This window comes from Rhinolophus sinicus, chromosome 13 (assembly GCF_057876585.1).
Source record: "Rhinolophus sinicus isolate RSI-liver-muscle chromosome 13, RSI-T2T, whole genome shotgun sequence".
NCBI classification, from domain to species: domain Eukaryota; kingdom Metazoa; phylum Chordata; class Mammalia; order Chiroptera; family Rhinolophidae; genus Rhinolophus; species Rhinolophus sinicus.
Genome location: NC_142513.1, coordinates 29153357 through 29173284, shown reverse-complemented (window position 1 = coordinate 29173284; position 19928 = coordinate 29153357). Strand labels below are relative to the sequence as shown.

General features: G+C 37.2%; 1 protein-coding gene across 2 annotated transcripts in view; it reads right to left on the bottom strand.

The window, feature by feature from the left end:
* PLCB1 (phospholipase C beta 1) overlaps positions 1-19928 on the bottom strand; it is a 684403-nt gene that overhangs the window by 660531 nt on the left and 3944 nt on the right. For both annotated transcript variants that reach the window (XM_088789261.1, XM_088789262.1), the window contains exon 2: positions 5338-5415. In XM_088789261.1, the coding sequence (XP_088645387.1) occupies positions 5338-5415 (78 nt within the window). The remainder of the gene's footprint in view (positions 1-5337; positions 5416-19928) is intronic.

Below are 19928 nucleotides of genomic sequence, written 5' to 3'. Positions count from 1 at the left end.
GAGAGAGCCCATCCCTCTTGTCCTGAGTTCCTAGAAATGACTGAATATGCAGGTATAAACTTAGGTCTACAATTTAGGATCGTGGGTAAACAGAAAGGGTCACACTTGCTGAATCAGAAAGTGTAAAAGGCAGATGATAAATGGTATAAAAATGAAGTAATTAGTGCCCTGAGGCATTAAAATATAAGAGTCTATCTATGGGCCATCAAACCAAGTGGTGGAGCTGTCAGCATTAGGAGCAAAATGGAAGCATCAACTACGGTCAATCTGCCATCTCAACTCACATCTCCCATGTCCTTCACATTCTGAGCTAGAAGAAAGCCCCAAGACAGGGTGCTATCATAGCTGGCTCCAACCAGAAGAAACAGAGAGCCACCGCAGGACTACCCATATAGGGCCCCACTTCACACCAGTTCACGAAGTACATTATGTGATTGCCATGGTCTGAATGTTTGCCTCTCCCCCAGGTTCATATGTTAAAAACCTAATGCTCAAGGACAGCATTAGGAGGTGGGGACTCTGGTAGGCAACTGGGTCCTGAGGGCAGAATCTTTGTGAACTGGATTAACGCCTTTATACAAGAATCTCCAGAGAGATTCCTAGCTTTTTCCACCATGTTAGGATACAGAGAGGTCTGAATCCTGGAAAAGGGCCCTCACTCTACCCTGATCTTAGACTTCCAGCCTCCAGAACTGTGACATATAAATATCTGTCATTTATAAGCTACCCAGTCTGTGGTATTTTGTTAAGGTAGCCCAAATAGACTAAGATACGTTTATATGCATTAAAAATCTATATTGATAATATCGATGGCAATGAGGCTGGTAAATAAGAAAGGCCTTTAAATAAAGCAAAAAGAAAAAAAAAGTTGAAATGCGAATACATCAAAATTGAAAATGTCAAGTCATCTTTTGACATCCATTAAGTTAAAAGTTAAGAAATTAAGACAAGCCACAGACAGGAAGAAAGTATTTGCAACATCTTTTATGGCTAAGGGAGTAACATCTAGAATGCACAGAGAACTCTCAACCCAAAGCAAGGGAAGTAGGTAATTCATGACAGAGAAAACAGAAATGGTCCATAAATGTATGCAAATATACACAGCTTACTAGAAAATCAGGCAATAGTGAATTAAAACAAAGAGATACAATGGTTGCATCAGATTGGCAAAAATTAAAATGTTTCTTAATAGTGTTGGTTGAACTTGAGGGAACAGCTCCTCTCAAAGACTGGCAGGATTATAAAATGACACAACTCTTAAATAAAACTTAGGATCTGTATAGCCTTCAATTAGCAATCGTATTTCTGAGAATTTACCTCAGGGAAACTCTGACCCATATACCCACTGAGGGCTACACAGGTTGCATGTTACTTTATATTATAGGACTGTTTTCTGTAGCCCAAAATTAGAAACACCAACCAGCCATTAAAATAAATTTTTACTGTTTAAATAAAATTTAGTAAACCATTCCATGGGACATGAGACAGCAATTTTAAAAAGTGAGGTAGACACACTTGTATTTACAGGAATAGTTCTCTAAGACGTGTAAAATGAAAAGCAAAAGCAAATTTGTGGAACAGTAAAAATAACATGATGTTATTTAGGATACAAATGGATAGAAACAAAACAAAATGAAATATTTCCATAATTAATGAATACACAACTTCATTAAAAAGAGACCCTAAAAGATACTATAAAGCTGTTACCAGTAATTGACTCTGGAGAGAGAACTAGGATTGGGGTCAATGGTGGGGTGGAGTTAAGGGCATTTATACCACTTTACTCTCTTACACAAGGAACATGTTCGTACATTATCTGCAAAATTGAAAATCAATAAAATCCGTAACAAAAAGGGAAAGTAGAAGTCCTTCACTCAAAATGCGTATTTTTCCTCCTATTCCTTTTTAATTTAATTATGTGTTTCTCTCCCCGTTCCCCACGCTCCTGTTTTAGGGATACAAGGAAGAGTTTACTGAACTATATTGAACTTCCTGGATCTGAACTAGTAGTGACTCGTTTTATTTTTACACCAACCTTGGCGGAGAAGCAGGGCATCAAGTTGCAAGGCAAAGGTCTACTTTGTTTCATATTCTCGCAAGATCGGTTTTTATTAGCTCTTTAACATTGACCCCTTTTCTTCTCTAGCTTTTCTTCCAAAATTATGATGCAGATTTTCTTATAGTTCACATGGCTTTCAGGGTTAACACTTCCTGTGTTGGTTTCTGGTCCCACTATGGCATCGCTCCAGAGAAAAGTCATAACCTAATGGAGACAACCTCTTAGATACTCAGGCTGTGCAGAAGCCCCTTCTCACCCACGATTACAAATAAGCAGATCCTCGTCACATAGCACACACTGACAAGAAAAAACTCCAGGCCTACAATAGTCATATTCAGAAACTCGTTTTTGCTAATTATGGCCAATAAGATTCACAGTGGAAATTTAAGATTTACAGAGGAAAAAATGATGAAAATAACTGCAGAGCTGGTACAAAGTAAAAAAAAAAAAAAAAAAATGATACGCATATTTATTTGCTTCCACCAATCCTAAACATTCTTTCAATGTTTCACCGAAGCACATTTCTGTTACCTCAAAATTACTTGCTGGCTCTGGTTTTTAATTCCTAAATCTATCATCTGAGCTGTGTGTTTTCTTTGCCACCTATCACTTCTATGGTGACAAATCAAAGGATGGGCTTAGGGAAGGGAACATCTCATGGTCTATGGAGGGCGAAATCAGTGACTTGAAATGGGTGGCTCTGGTTTGTGGTATAAAGCATCCATGACAGGAGAGAGAAGACCTGGGTAAGATGCTGTGTAAAATGTTAGGATTTTCCTCCAGTGCTATAAAGAGAGAGATCTTATAACGATATGCTTTACTTAAAGCCACTCTGCTCGCCTCTGAGCAGCCGAGGCATCCGATGTTTACAAAATCAAAGTGTTTGCGCACAGGCTTCATGGACAAAGGAGAAACGTGTTGGGAAGTCAGAAGGGAGAAGAGAGGCATATTACAACAAGTACCAGTGCAAGCTTCCAAACCAGTGGAGAACACAGTGTGTAAAATCAAGGGATAACCTTAAAATTATCATATTTTTTTCTCTAAGCTATCATCTCTATAATACATGTGATAGATTCACATCACTAAGAGTAATTGTCAACAAACAATATTGTAAAGAAAGTGGGCCTCTAAGTAACATCGTGACTGCACTGTTCGGCCAGTACCTTCAAGTGATCTTATACAAAACATGGACTAAAAGCTTGGCATACCATCCTCGTTTGTGTGTACCATTTATTTCTTCTAGCATACATTTACTCTAATATATCACTTACAGGAGTCCTTCTCTTAGAAGTGAATGCATCACTCTTCCTGGTTCCAGGACTGGGCTTAAAGCCAGAAGAAAATGACAACCTTGAAAGCATGGAAAGTTTATTTTTTTCTCAAATCCTCTCATCTTTTGGATACTGATATATGATCATTGACTAAAAAATAAGCTTCTAAGCTCTGATATATGGCTGATGAATGACTTAGGTATTTAAAAAGTGAAAAATAAAATGTACCGTCTCTTGGCTAGAACTGTAAGATTAATATCCATGAAAAGTCATAAAGAGATAAAAGGAATTGCTACATTATTTGTTTCAATTGGTCGTAAATAGCATTACAACCAAGAGAAAATGGTTAGTATAAAAAAACTGAAAGAAATGTTCTTACATTTGAAATAAGCATGAGTCAAAATACTGCGTTCACTGTACAATAGAGAAGCATCAAAGAGACTTCGGTCCTAAACCTTTTCTCTGTCTTAAGCAAAGAAATATTTATGATTGGTCTTAGAGGGGAGCTTAACTGAGTTGCCATGAATTATTTAAAAACCCCAAAATATCTTCTGTTGCTTTTATGGAAGCTTGATTTACCAGTTGAAAAATCAAACTGACAGTTTAGTCTCTCATACAAATACTCGACCTTTTAAAACGCTCTAGCATTATAAATATGTCTTTCAGGAATATAGCTTCAGCAGTTCTAAAAATAGCCTTTAGGAGTAAAAAAAAACCTCTTTCAAGCCATTGTTTTATACATAACAGCAGGAAACCAAACAGAACGTCAAAGCCAAAGTGATTAACACACCCAGTAATAAACATGAACATTAAGGATGAAATCTTACTCAAATACATTTTTTGACATTACTTGGGGTCTATGATTTTGTCCCACATATGTGTCCTGACATGATTCCGGGGCCAGGAGCCTAAAATTTCCTTTTTTCATGAGGTGTAAACAGCCCCATTCAGGACTGACTGTGAGGTCCACATTTATTTTCTAACACCCTAAAATTTTTCCCCAGGCTCCACCCTGAAACCAAACATTGGACAGGGCTAATTCCATACCACTACTTACAGGTGAAATCCAGGTTGTCCAGAAAGCAGAAGGTGAGACTGACAAACTCCAGTAATTTTGGATATAGGGACCTAACATGGGGATATGAAAAGGCTAACAGCACCTTACAGTCTGGTGCCAAGTATTCTATTGGTTTCAACATGTAGTTGGCACTCTCAATAAAGCCTGTGCCATCTCTCCAGTTATTAGAACTTATAGGGCCAAAATATTCTGTGTTCTGTGGCCTCATAGGTTCAAGTACAGAACCGTGGCATTGCCTCTTGAAATAATAACCACTTTCTATGAATATTCTGGTCTAACTAGCCATTAAACTCCAAATCAATCTTATAATGTGCAGACATTCTACTTTTTAATAATTCAACGTGGAATCATCTCAATTGGTTTCATAATAGATGACATTCGAAATTCATGATATGGTAGACAAAAAGTTAATGTGGGAAGAAATTCCCGAAAAACTGAACATATAGGCTACAGGAATCTTATTCTTGATTTTCTAACGTGAACAAATAATCAAGTCCAAACTCCAGCTGAGGCTGGGAGAACTCTTAATAAGTAGTAAATGGGAGAAGGAAGAGAAAAGAAAAACCAAAGTTACAGTCATTAGGTCAAAAGTGTTTTCTCATCATTTTTCTTCATTCTTTATCATTGGAGTGGAGGGGGTCTTAAATCAGTAATACTGGCTAATTTTCCTTTACAACAAATATAATTCACATTCCCATATTCTTCTCCTGAAAAACACCAATTGTCCTAGGAGTTAGCACACCTAATATTTCAGACTAGCAACCTTGGAAATCCTGACATTTCGACCTTAAATATACTTTTTTAGTAGACTCTTTAAATAAGTTACACAGGGTCATCTATGAAATGGATATACTTACATAGATAAGATAAATACCTTGCAAATTAGCAACCAATTGGAAAATGTAAGAAAGACAAATATAATTTCTTACCTTGTTTTGATCTGTCCAGTAAAAGAAAAATCCCTGAGGGTCAGACCTCAAAATAATTGGAGTGACGATAGTGGAGTCCTAGAAATGTTAAGAAAAAAACATGTATATCAATATATATCACTGTAGGAAGTCCTACCCAGGAGTTACTTAACAAGTAATAATCATTAAGAGTGTCTCCAAGATAGTCAATTATTAATGAAAACTTCAAAACAAAAAAAGACATGGCATCTTTAACGTCACACAATTATTAATTACATTAATTCAGTTACTTTACTAATAATTATAATATTTGGACATGACTTGTAAAGGAAAAGTCCCTGTGATGTATGTATTTCTTGATTAAGACAAGTCTTTTAAGTTTTCTACTAAAAACAACTATATTTAATTTTCTAAATTTTGATACTAAATATCATAACATATTTTATATGATTAAAATTAATTAATATCTATGCTTGAGGTATTTTAAATTACATTTGCTCTATAAAATGATTTTTAATGGTGCTAAAGAGAGTAAACATAAAATTTGGGCATGGCTGTTTCCAAGGTAACAGTAAACAAGGCCATCTTCTACATATTTGGAAGGATATACACAAAATTGTAACAAATTTAAATTTCACACAATAAAACAAAACGTCACAAACTGTCTTCTGAGTTTAAAGCATGCATATTGTAAAGCAAAAACTGCATGTACTATAATTATAATATTAAACATTTCTAAAATCTGTGTTCTTTCCTTTTGGCAATTTTCAGAAAGGCATACCATCTGCACAAGAAAACACATGTCATTGGACATGGATTTTTACACTGAAATACTTAGGCCTTTGCAGGAATTGCATTTTTTAAAAAGAGGCATAAATTACCAGTTTATTTCAACTTTTCAAACACATTAACTGTGGTATGTCATGTCCTCTATTTGATCAAAAGGACTTGTAATGAAAATTAGAATGTGCAGAGACAATTTGGGAATTTCAGATTCTTTTCCTGGTGGACACAGCAGATTGATGGTTTTAGTCTACATGGTAAGTTTTACTGCAAGAGCCAGGCTATGGAGGCTGTCCCCTTGTGTTCAAAGTCTTGCCTGTCTCCTCTTGGTTCCTCATTTTATACAACCACAACTGAAAAAAAAAAAAAAAAAAGAAAGAAAGAAAGAAATAATAATAATTCCTATCTCAGAGGGTTTTATTATAAGAATTAAGTAGGAAAATTTGGGGAAAGCACCTAGGCCACTGCTTGGCATATAAAAATGTTTTTTATTATTATAGTGGATTATGTTTAAATGGGTTTACTAAAATAGCAAATGTTTATCATAGCGTTTTTTATTGTGGTAAACATATGCAACATAAAATTTACCATTTTTATGTATAAAGTTCAGTGGCATTAACTGCATTCACATTTTTGTGCAACCATCACTACCATCCATCTCAGAACTTTTTTCATCTTCCCGAACTGAAATTTCATACTCATTAAACAATAACTCCCCATTCCTTTCTACCCCCAACCCCTAGCAATCACCATTTTACTTTCAGTCTCTATGAATTTGACTGCACTTGGAACCTTAAATAAGTAGAATCATACAGTATTTGTCCTTTTGTGTCTGGTTTATTTCACTTAGCCTAATGTGTTCAAGGTTCACCCATGCTGTAGCATGTGTCAGAATTTCCTGCCTTTTTAAGGCTAATAGTCTAGTGTGTGTGTGTGTGTGTGTGTGTGTGTGTGTGTGTGTGTGTGAGATAATTTGTTCATCCATTCATCCTCAATGAACATTTGGGTTATTTCCACCTTTTGGCTATCCACCTATGGTGAATAATACTGCTATGAACATGGGTCTACAAATATAAGTTTGAATCCCTGCTTTTAATTCTTTTCAATATATACCCAGAATAGAATAGCTGGATCATATGATAGTACTATATTTAATTTTTTGAGAAAATGCCATTCTATTTTATCCTTATATTCTTAAGATTCATTCTTTTTTTTTTTTTTAACTTTTTAAACATTTTACTTTATTTTTAATTTTTTAGGGTTTTTCTTTTTATTTTTTAAGATTTGTATTAAAAATAGAGCTAACATACAATATTATATTAGTTTCAGGAGTATATCATTATTATTCAACATTTATATTCCTAAAGAAGTGATCACCGTAAGTCCAGAAATCATCTTACACAGTACTATGCTAACACAATATTACTGACTATATTCCCCATGCTGTATATTACATCCCCATAACTTATTTGTTTTTTTGTTTGTTTGTTTGTTTTTAATTAAAGTTGGGAGAGGAGGACTCTAGAAGAGTCTAATATATAGTGATGGGAAGAGAACTGACTCTGAGTGGTGAACACACAATGTGAGATATAGATCGTGTATTACAGAATTGTACATCTGAAATCTATGTAACTTTACCAACAATTAAATTTTATTTTAAGTGTGTTTTTTCCAGGATCCATCAGCTCCAAGTCAAGTAGTTGTTTCAATCTAATTGTGGAGGGTGCAGCTCACAATGGCCCATGTGGGGATGGAACTGGCAACCATGTTAAAAGCACTACCTTCTAACCAACTGAGCTCACTGGCAGGCCAGTTAAGATTCATTCTTAACATGCAGTTTGAGAAATATCTTTTCCAAGGATATTGCTGTTACATAGAACTTCATCTGAAATTTCAAAGTCACTTTTAAGTATCAAAAAAGACATTTGGAAACAATATTAGAATGAAAGAATACTTTAAAAAATATTTTAAGCTTCTCCTGTGAGATTACACACGTAAACGTTCGCAACAATATTTCCAATAAATCATAGCAATATTTTCCATACTGTTTCATCACTTACTCTTCTAGATTTGGGCAAAATACAAGTTTCCGACAGGCTGCACACACGTCCACCTCCAGGTGAATTTGGAATTAACCTGTAGATGTAACTTATTCTCAGGTCAGTTCCTTTTCTTATCAGTCTCTGACAAGAGTGTATGACAAGATTCTAATCAAAATGTCGGTAACTGTTCACTGCAAAGGTCCCAGGCAATCAAATATTTAAAGTGAGCCGAGTGAAGCTGCTCAGATTTCTATATGGGAACATGGTAGGCTGCCTGGTTGTTTCAGATGCTGTTATTTCTAGGTTATTCCTTCTCCTCCTTCAAAATTAAAGCTCCTTCATTCAATACGCTCTGACCCCACACTTCCGGCCACAGTGCCTCTGTTAAATGATCATTTATCTCGGCACTCTGCCGGCTTCCTCCATAATCACCTCTAACATTCCAAGATCAGCTGGAACTTGGCATTCTTGCCATGCTACACAGGATTTGACCCAGAAAAACACAAATATCCATTTTTAATTCCACCTGCTTTTTTCCCACCTCCCACATAGCCGCAAGTCTCTATATTCTCCCCATACCAAAGTAGCCGCTCAACCCAGATCGCAAGTATTTTTAATTGTCAGAACATATGCTTTACTTTGACGTTTGAAATGCATGATCTTCCTTCATTTCCAAGACAAATGCTGATGGACTAACTCTTGCAGCATTTTACTACAGAATAATGGAGACAACTTTCAAACGGTCTATGTTTTACTCTTGATCTCTCCATCAATACCTGTAAGAGGTGTATTCCACAACATGGTGGTTTTAAAACTTGGGAGTGCATCAGATTTTACCGAGAGGGCTTCTTAAAACAGATAGCTGGGCCCTTTTCCCAGAGTTTCTCATTTCACAGGTCTGGGAGGGAGCCTGAGAATCTGCATTTTGAATAAGCACTTAGTGCTGCTGCCACGGCCGCTGGTCCAGGGACCACACTATGAGGTCCACTGACCCAGGCCCACAGTGAGTGAGGCACTAGATCAGTCATACAATGATGCGAAAGCCGGAAGAGCACGAGTGAGCTTAAAATGGAGGCAAATCTGTGTTTTATAAATACGTAGCCTCTAAGAATTCAACTTGAATTTGCTTATTGATAGTTATAAGGTATCTTTTCCAATAAACATCAACCTTGAAAAAGAGAACACCAATAAACATACCTGTTTTAAGTTAGTAATACTGAATGGTATACAGTAAATTTCCATTTACTCCTCTTTATTTGATAGAAACCATTTTACTCTCATCCTTAACTCATCAATAGCAGAGACTAATATAATAATACATGTGTAAAAGGTTTTGCAATTTGCTGTTTTGCAATTCACATGAATCCCCTAAAAATCTTTAGGCCAAATAAAGGACGGCCAAGGAACAAAGTAAAGGACTTCCACAAAACCTCCAGATCCAAAAGAATGAGAAACATTTCAGCAAGAAAAAGTCACTGGAACCAACATTAACATTACAAAGTAACTCTTTATTTCGATGGTTTTCTCATCAATGTACTGATATAAATCAATCCTATACCCTAATATAATGTTATATGATGCTTATATCTCAATAAAAAAAGATGAATTGGGAAAATAAATAAATCACTGTTAAGAAACTAAAAAACATATACAGCCTAAAAAAACTGGAAGGAAATGACAAAGGCACGAGTCGTCCAACTCCCTTCCAATACCAGAATATTCTTTACAAAAATCTCTGATAGTATAATAATGGACACATCCTGAACATTGGTTCTGAGCCAATCACTTCCATATGAACTTTAAATGGATTTTCTCCTTTAATACCTACAATAATTAAAGAGGCAGACACTATTAGTATCCCCATTTTACAGACTAAGGCTTAGGTTCAATAACTTGCCACGGAAACACAGCTAAGCTAGTAAGGGAAGTGTCGGAAATTAAACCTTCAAGTACATATATGCCCTAGACTAGTACTACTTAATCTTTTTTTCATTATTGCCCTGCTAAAGAGCCTTTTTCAACATTTATTTTCCTAATCATCCTCCATGAAATTTTAACATCACAGATATTCTGAATATCTGAATATCTGTATATATGCCATACGTATATCTGTGCTTTAAAAAATAGACAAATAAAGAGGAAGATTTTTTATTCCTCAGGAACCATTTTCCATGTCTTTGGAGGAGATGTGGCCCCATCTGAGAACGCGTGCTCTGGACCTGTGCTGTCCGATATGAGTTCATTGGCCACATGTGGCTCTGAGTGCTCGAAACATGGCTAGTTCGATTGAGATATACTGTAAGATTTTAACTGAGAATGAAAACAAGAATTTAAAACAGCTCATTAATAATCCTTGATATTGATTATATTTTGAAATCAACACATTGGATTAGATCAACTATATTGTTAAAATTCCCTGTTTCTTTTCACTTGTTTTAATATGGTTACTAGAAAACTTTACATTTCCTATGTGGCTCACCTTCTAAGTCTACTGGGCAGTGCAGCTATAAACCTTTTTAAAAGGGGAAATAAGGTTTCACGTTAATAGGGACATCTTTTTCACAAAGCAAATTTGGTGAGATGATTCCAGTTAGAAAGTTTTGGGGTTTTCCATACATGCAGCCTCTATCTAGTTTTAACATCAACGTAGTGTAAAATAAATCTAGTTGCTTCTCTAAGTGTCAATTACTCAACTATCTAAATAGATCCAACATGTTGCCACACTCTGAGCTACACTTAACCAGGCTGAGGTATGTTAAGGGCTGAATTGTGCCCGCCCCCAACACCATCCCAAATTTATATGTTGAACTTCTAACCCCAGTACTTCAAAAATGTGACCTTACTTGGAGACAGTCTTTAGAGAGGTGACTAAGTCAAAAGGTCATAAGGGTGGACCCTAATCCAATATGACTGCTGTTCTTATGGAAAGCGGAAATTTGGACACAGACACAGACAGAGGGAAGAAGATGTGACTGCACAGAGAGAAGGCGGCCATCTACAAGCCAAGGAGAGCAACCTAGAACAGAGTCTTTCCTCGGGGCCCTCAGAAGGAACTCAATCTGCCAATACCTTGATCTCAGACTTCTAGCCTCCAAAACTGTGAGAAAAGAAATTTCTGTTCTTTAAGATATTCGTCTGTGGTGTTTCAGTATGGCAGCCCTTCTAAAATCATAACCCTAAACGTTAAGATTAAGGTCAAAGACCCATCTACAAACCCACAGCTCATTCCTTAGCATCACTGTCAGAGAGTCTATTGGCCAAGGTTGACTGCAATCTTGACTCTACAGTGATTGTGTTCTTATGCTAGTACAAGAGAGCACACATGAATCAAGACATCCACTTCTAAACTAATCAATATTAGAGTCAGCAAGGAAAAATAACATGCAATATTCCATGGGGAAGCAGTAGAGACAAATACGACAAATATATACATTGGAGGCAAGCAGCTATGTAAGGGGAAAAGAATTCTAAGGGTCACAGAACATCAGATGTGATGCCTTATCACATGTCAGTGATGCAGCCCTGATTATGGAAAAAAAACAAAAATCAAAAAACAAAAAAACACACAATAAAGGAAATCATGGATACCAGCACGTTAGATTGGGATCAGTTAAGTAAAACTTATACGTGCATCAGCAGCATTGAAGAGAATTTTCTTGCAGGGGTGTGTCCAGTCTGAAATCCGTCCAAATAAAGGAAAGCTGAGAAGATTAAGAAGGTCCAGAATAGAGGATGCAAAAACAGTAGAGAAGGATTCATTAAACTATTTGCCTTTTACTACGGACAAGTATAAAAATCCCTTTAAAACAATGTGGAGAAAAGTAGCAAGCTTGTTTCTTCAAATATTATGCAGGTTACTTCAGACACTATAGGGATTCATGGACTTGTATTAAGATACCCACTAGTCTTTCAAACAAAAACTCAGATCCCCAACCATCCCAGGTGCTCACAACTCAGTGGGAGCATCAAATGAATAAACCCAATCATTTCAGAAAGATAAAGTTCTGGTGGGGTGTAAAGTGGCATCTCACTGTGGTTTTAATTTACATTTCCCTGATGACTAATGACTAATGATGTTGAATATCTTTTCACGTATTTACTGGCTGTGTGTGTGTGTGTGTGTGTGTGTGTGTGTGTGTGTGTGTGTGTGTGTGAGTGTGTGTGTGTACGTACATGCACTCACACACGTCCAGTAACATAATACCAGTGGTTTAAATTTTAATCAGTGGTTCTGAACCAGGGGCAATTTTTCACCCCTGGGAAATTTTGGCAACGTCCAGAGACAATTCTGTTTTTCACCCTGGGGTGTTGCTACTGGCATCTAGTGGGTAGAGAGACCAGGGATACTATTAAATTAAACATCCTACAGTGCACAGGCCAGACCCCTACAACAAAGAATGATCAGACACCAAATGTGAAGATTGAGGAACACAGCTTAAATGTCTTCCCACTGACTTTAGGAAAAGATCTGGTAGTGGCCTAAGCATATACCTGCAGGCTATGGCCATCCCGCCTGCGTTACCTGAGCCATGAATCTCCCCACTTGCTTATTCTGCTCTGTCCTTCAAAGTCCCAAATGCTCATTCCTCCCTTGGAATGCCCACGTACACCGTTCCCTGGGCCTGACACTCCCCTTGCCCAAGTCCTACTTACAACTCAGGTCTTTTCATAAATAGAATTTCTCTAGGGAGACTGTCCACACTTGGTATACTCATTTATCCTTTTGTACTTTTTTCTGTATCTCTTGTCACATTTACAATGAAAAAAATATACCTCTATTTGTTTAGCACTTATCTCCTCCAGTAGAATATAAACACCATGAGGGCAAGAACCAAATCATTTTTCATCAGAAACTCATACCACTAGCAAAATGTTCAGCTCATGAGAGGTATCAATGCATATTTAAAGTGAATGAATACTAAATAGGTAGATGGAAGGATACTGCAGGACAAGAAGCAAAGTAGAGACTGAAAAGTATCAGTTGGAGTTGGCACCTAGCAGGTTGCCAGTAGCTTTGGCAACAGAATTTTAAAACAGTAGTAAGGCAGAATAAGGCTTTGGAGGGCAGAGCAGGAGTGTGTGGGATGTGAGGAAAAGGAGATACATGGTGAGTAGAAATTACACATTTATTGTGAAAGGGAGGTGATCAGGGAGAGGACAGTAACTACAGGAAGAAGGAAGGTTAAAGGCATTGTGCTGGACTCTCTGTTGGAATTTTTAAGACTAAAAAGTATATTGATATGCTCTTAGAAGAGCTTCAACAGAGGCAAAACTTTCACAGATACTTTCAAAGGGGGAATAATAATGAAGCCAGCATCCAGAGAAACCAGGAAGCATGGGCTCCATCCATAACACAGCTGGGTTGCTTTCCCAGGGACAGGAGGGAAGATGGTAGAATGTAGGTGACCCAGGACATTAAACTGGAAGTGAAAAAGAGAGGAAGTCAATAATTGCCCCAGTGACTCCCATTTCCTCTGTACAGAGGGAATAAAGTAAGTGGGAGCTTTATTAGAAATAATATTTTAAAATTCTATATCTTTTATTTGGTATTTTTTGCATTTTGGCAATAAAGCTCATATATTAATTTTTCTCTTTGTTAGTCATTACCGTGATAAAGAGAATGTTTTCACAACCACCAATCACTTGTTCTGTCACCCCCAAGACCTCTGAATTTCTTTAAGGGAAATTTTCATTGCAATATCTGGATAAATGTGTGAACATCTTTATCAGAAAACAGAAGCCACTGGTAACATTCAGGATATGAAATGCAAATACATTAAGCATTATAATTTTCAACAAATATTGAATCATTATTGAGTGAGTACACACTCAACCTCAAGCCATATTTAGACCTTACAGGAAATCAGTGCTGTGACAGCAGTCAGCCCTGTATTGACAATAAACATTTTGCTTCTTGATCTCACATGCAGAAACCCTAGTTAAGAAGGCCACAGAGTCCCCCGGACTGTGGGAGATGGCAGATGGAATGGAAGGATGAAGAGCAGGGTTTTCCAGCCAACTCCATGTGCTGTGTGTTCGAAGGGCTCTTAGGAACATGACTGCCCTCTAGCTCTGCTTTAATACTATACCCTCCCCATTGTAAACCTACTGTGAGCCAGACACATGCCAGACCCTTTCTTCATTCCACAAACATTCCCTGAGCACCTACTGAGTGCTGGGTCTATGGTCTCTCCTAGGGAAAGAAGATGAATACTATTAAAGCTAAAGGAGCCCTGGTCCAGTTGTAATATGGACAAGGCATGGCACCTCTCTGTATGCAACTTCCTGCACTGGATCCAAACCCAGTCTCTCGATTGACACTGCTGTGAATTTCAAGCCCTTCTGGGTCTTGCTTGGGGGCAGGTGACAGCCTCCACACTTCCTTGATGCCCACCATATCCTTAATCTTCCAAGATCGAATATTCCCATAAGAAGCCAGTCTTCATGGGAATGCAACAAATGACATTTGCAAGGATGTTGGAAGAGAAAATGGTGGAGAAGCACATATAATAAGTCTTGCCAGATACAAGAATGTCTGTCACTTATTAGGCAATGAAATAAAAAAGTGACATTTGTTTTAACGCCATTCCTGAATATCTTTCTACGTGCATGTTTTAGAAACATCAGTGACTGACTGATGTAGCACATTTGTAGACTACAGTGTACACTGGCCTCCGTTGCTCAAATCAGCATGAAGTTTTCCTATGTCCCCACGTCCTACATAGTGTAGACAAAAATGGGCTTTGTATATATACCATAAAAATAGCCAAAAGGGATGAGTTTGGGATCCAAGACTCATTTTTATGAATCCTAAAATTAGAAAGATTCTTTGGAAAAGTCAACAAATTTCTTTCAACTTGTAATAATTTAGATTCTATTAAAAGTCTTTTGTTACCCAAAGAATCCTGTTTGGGGGTGCCATGGCAAACTGGAAAGGGCCCTGAATTTAACCAGAAGACCTAGTTTTAAATTGTCTCTGACTCTAACTAATTGTGTGTCCTTGGACAAGTCACAACTCACAAGCCTCAGTTTGTTCCTATGTGAAACAGGAATAATAGTGGTGACCACACAATGTGATATATAGATGACCTCTTTGTAACTTTACTAACAATTGTCACCCTAATAAACTTTAACTAAAAAAAAATAAAAAAAAGAATAACAACACTTGCTCTTTTCCTACCACTCAGGTGGTCTTGATGACTGCATGGGTATAAATGTAAATAAATAGTAGTGCTTTACAACTATAAGTGTCAGTTATACTTGTAAATGTCACTCTCATGTTGAACTCCAGAGGTAGCATTACAGCAAAATTCTATTTTATTCAAATGTAATACTGAAGGAGAAAATTACATAGGATATCTAGATGGTTATTGCACATTAGGGCTAAAAGTCATGAAATCCTACATCCAGAAAAGGCCAGATCGGGTAGGGGTTCACGAAGGAAACAAAAACCTCTCTGGAAATTGTGAACATAAAGGAATTTAATTACAGGAAATTGAGCACTTGACAGATGGACTGGAGAAGTGGGCTTCAGGTTGAGCCTCCATGAATGAGCCCAGAACACCTCAGGACTGACCCCTCAGAGCTATTGCCTCCTTCACTGGGAAAGGTGAGAAATCAAGAAGGAGCCCCTGGCGTTAAAAACATGCCAGCTCATTTGAAGACAAAGAAAGAGTCCATGGACGATTCCAGAAGGTGACACTTCTTTCTTCAACATCTCACATATCTGTAGAAATAACCCAAAGAACGCAGAAAGGTAGCCTCTTGCACACTCTGCCCTCCAAATCTCATATGGGTGTATCTCACACTGGTGGAGCTTAATTTGCAGCCATAATATTAGACTCCTCAAGGGAGTCTATCTAAAAATGTAGCTTTGGATTTCCAGACTCTGTGTTATAAAAAGCCCTACTAAGAGAATGTAAAAATGGATGCTAAGTGAGACTCAACCATATCCAAACCAGCACACCTGAGAAAGCATTCTGGTTCACCTCTCTTTTTTTTTTTAATCTACTAGATCACGCACGGACTTGCTCTGTGGTCTTCCATCTCCTTTTTGAGCTCATATGGCCTCTTCTATAAAATGCATCAAATTAAATTCCCCTTACCTAATCCATACACAAGTTCCTAAGAAAATTTGATTTTTAACAGAAAAATAATCTCTTAATTCCTAAATATCAATATTATATATTGAGATCCATCATGACTCGTTTAGGTAAAATTGTTTTCTTTGCTAACTAATGCATTTTCACTGAACTTGCTCATAAAACTTCAATGCAATAAAAAGAAACAATATTAAGCAAATATTGTGAACTAAAAGAGCCTCTGCAGCGTAAAATAGATGTAGGATGCTTTTAATTCTGTTTTAATACTAATATTTTTTCTCATTTTATGTTTCCTCATTTCCAATAACTTAGTTTCTTAATAAATATACAGATTTAGTCGATATCAATTAACATACATACCTAAACATATTTTCAGAATACAAATGTTTTTAAAAATTCCAAACATTAAAATTAGCATGTGAAGAAGATAATTAAATCATCAAATATCAGACCTTAAAGAGTCAGAGGAATCCCAAAGCCTCTTAAAGAGTCTGACCTTCTTTTTATGCTATTTCAGTTACTGTTTTACAGAAATTGATGATGTTCTTAGGGTCTCATTTCTAACTGATCTCAGAAATATGTCTCATCTATGTTCCTTCCCCTACTGAAACATAGGGACACATGGCTCTTTTTGGGGAATCAAACATGGCATAGATGGGGAAAGGGAGCATTATGAAATCTGTCCGAGCAGATGGAATTTATGACACGACCTGAAAAGGCTGCATGAGCCAAATATTAGCTTGGACAATATGGAAACTAACGTTTTCAGTTACCAAGGATTTGTTGTTTAGGAGAGACCCACAATTCACAATCAATCACATTCCATTTTACACTGGCACTCCTTCCTTGTTCATGATAACATGAAACAACCCTGATAAAGAAACATTTAACTCCAGGTTATCAGTTCAACATAAAAAGCAAAATGTTCCCGTCCCATTTAAATGTCATCGCAGGTAAACATAATTTGAAGCTATTTATTGATAGATTAAACTTTCAAGGGAAGTATTTGAGATATGCTAATAGCCAGAGCAAATTATCCTAATGTACCATAGGTGGGAATATCAAAGTCAGGCTAGATAAGAAAGAAACCCAATGAGAGAAAAACATACTCCAAAAACAGCACTCCACTAGTCTACTTTGCTATGCCAATAACAGCCTGCGGGCTTGCATTTTCCTTGCTAAATTACTAGAGCCTGGCTTAACTCTTTCCTCTTCTAGGGTATTATACCTGCCTCACTTCTCAGACTTCACCTTAGGACACATAAGGACCCAATTAAGTATCATCTAAATAGAAGATAAGTCACTTTTGTTGCTATTGTTCAAGAGAGTTCAGCCATCATAAAAATGCTTTAGGTAAAAGAGGGCTTGTTTCGTTTTGCTTTCATTGACAATTTAAAAAATAGTCTTATTAGATCAAAACAGGCATAACTCATCTATGGAGTTACCCTTGGAGGGTGGGTGTAGGGACTGGAAGGGAGCACTCTGGGAATTGAGGGGCTGACAATGCTGTTTCTTGATCTTCCCTTGAAGGAACTGTGGAAACTGACTCAGCTGGACACAAGATTTGTGTGTTTAACTGTACACATGTTACACTGATAAAAAGCTTCAAAAACCTTTATTGACTCACTTTGGAAAAGCAATATTCTCACATTTAGGTAACCATAATTACTGTCAATGAGAAATTCACAAAAGCACTTTGGAAATAAAAAAAGGACATAGCTGGGCATCTGTAAGTGGCATTTTAGAAGGTACCTGCCAGCCTTCCAGTCTAAAATCCCCCTCTCACTCTGTGAGGGCCCCATCTGGATCCACAACTTACCAACCAGAGCTGTTTCTTCCCGATTTCCCATAACCTTTACAAAGTGAATGCTGCTGAAAGCCCACCTCTGCTCCCTCATTAGTCTTGTCAGTATCATCTTCCTTCATTCTCTTGTCATAATTTTGGAATCTGTAACTGCAGCTTCTATGCATGCGAAAGTTCTAAGTAAGCTTAGTTTAGGAAGCTGGGAAATGTGCAATATCTAGCATGTTATTATTATTATTATCATTATTATTAGTATTATTACTTGTTTTAGCTGTGGGGCATTTTGGGGGGAGAGGGTTGTGGTGGAAAGGGAGGAGGGAGTTTCTTGTTTTAAATCTACAGGACAGTAATGCAAATCCAAACCTGAGCTCCCTCAGCCTTCTTCTCAAACTGAACCAGTCTAGCAATTATGAATTTTGAATAGTAGACTATGCTTATAAGACAGGATGTATGATGTACAATTATTCTATATGTGTGTGTATATATATATATATATATATATATATATATATATATACACACAAACACACACACACATACACACAGTCTTGTTAAATTATAAGAGTTTCTTTTAACTGTTTCCTCCTTCCCAGAATCATATCTGTGCACCTACTGCATACATATATTTATATATGTATATATAAATATAAATATGTTCATATATTATATATATGTATTTTTTTAAGGAATTTAAGTGGAAGTAAAACTTTTGGATGATTTTTAAACTGATTTGCTTTTTATGTAGATTCATTTTTTCTGAAAAAACTGAATAAAACAAATAAAAACTGAATTTTTTCTTTTCAAATGATAAAATATGAAAATCAAAGTGCACTTTAAAGGGAATGGAAGGAAGATCTGGATCGTCTCACTCGTAGAATAAAAGAGTCATCTAACACACTGACTACTTTGATAAAATTCATGGCCCTCTAATTATTGGGGAGAGAATAACTTTTTGTTGTTGTCGTTTTGTTTTGTTTTTCAAGGAGGGCGCAGCTCACAGTGGCCGGGGATCAAACCAGCAACCTTGGTGTTATTAGCACCATGCTCTAACCAACTGAGCTAACAGGCCACCCCCGAGAAGATCAGTTTTAAAAGCGTGTGCTATTGAGGGTTTCCTGTATGTCAGACATTATACAAAGTAATGCATATTCCTTTACTCATTTAACCTTAACAGCTCTTTTGTGCTGCAAGAAGTATTAAAATCTTCACATTACAGATGAGGAAACTGAGGCTGAGATGCATTAAGTAACTTACCCCAATGAGATCTGAATTTGGAGGGCGAGAGTGGAGAAAAAGAAAAGACAAACAGATGAGAAGCCTCCCATGCCCCAGAGGTGGTGGAACAAAGTTGCACTGCAACTTCTGGGTCGTCAGATGTTCAACCGGGAAAATCAGGGGTTGGGAGCCCTACTGTATGGTTTTTGTCCTTCCCTCCCCACCCTGTGGAAAACAAAGCAAGGCCAAACACCAATAACAAGAAGGGCCAGACTCAAAATCTCCCAAGCTCCCTAACTGAGATGGAGAAAGTAACCCCTTCCACCGTCCATCTCACCAGGACTCTCTCACAATGGCTTAAGTCCTTTATACCCACCTCTTACCACCAGAGCCTGATAATACACAAATGCAAAATAAAAGCAAGGATAAAGTGGCATCCTTGATATCACTGGTGAAACAGGTAGCCAAGGTAGGTCTTTATTGTCTGGCCAAGTTCTGAAGGACAAAGTTTGGCCTTGGTGTTGAGACTGTATACACCATTACTAGTTGTTCAAACATTGAAATATTTCTATATGCCCCTACGGATCATGGCAGACTCCCTGGACCTCTCAAAGGTTAATGTCTGGCTCTGGTGTCTCCAAGACCCCACTCCAGCTCCATTATCCA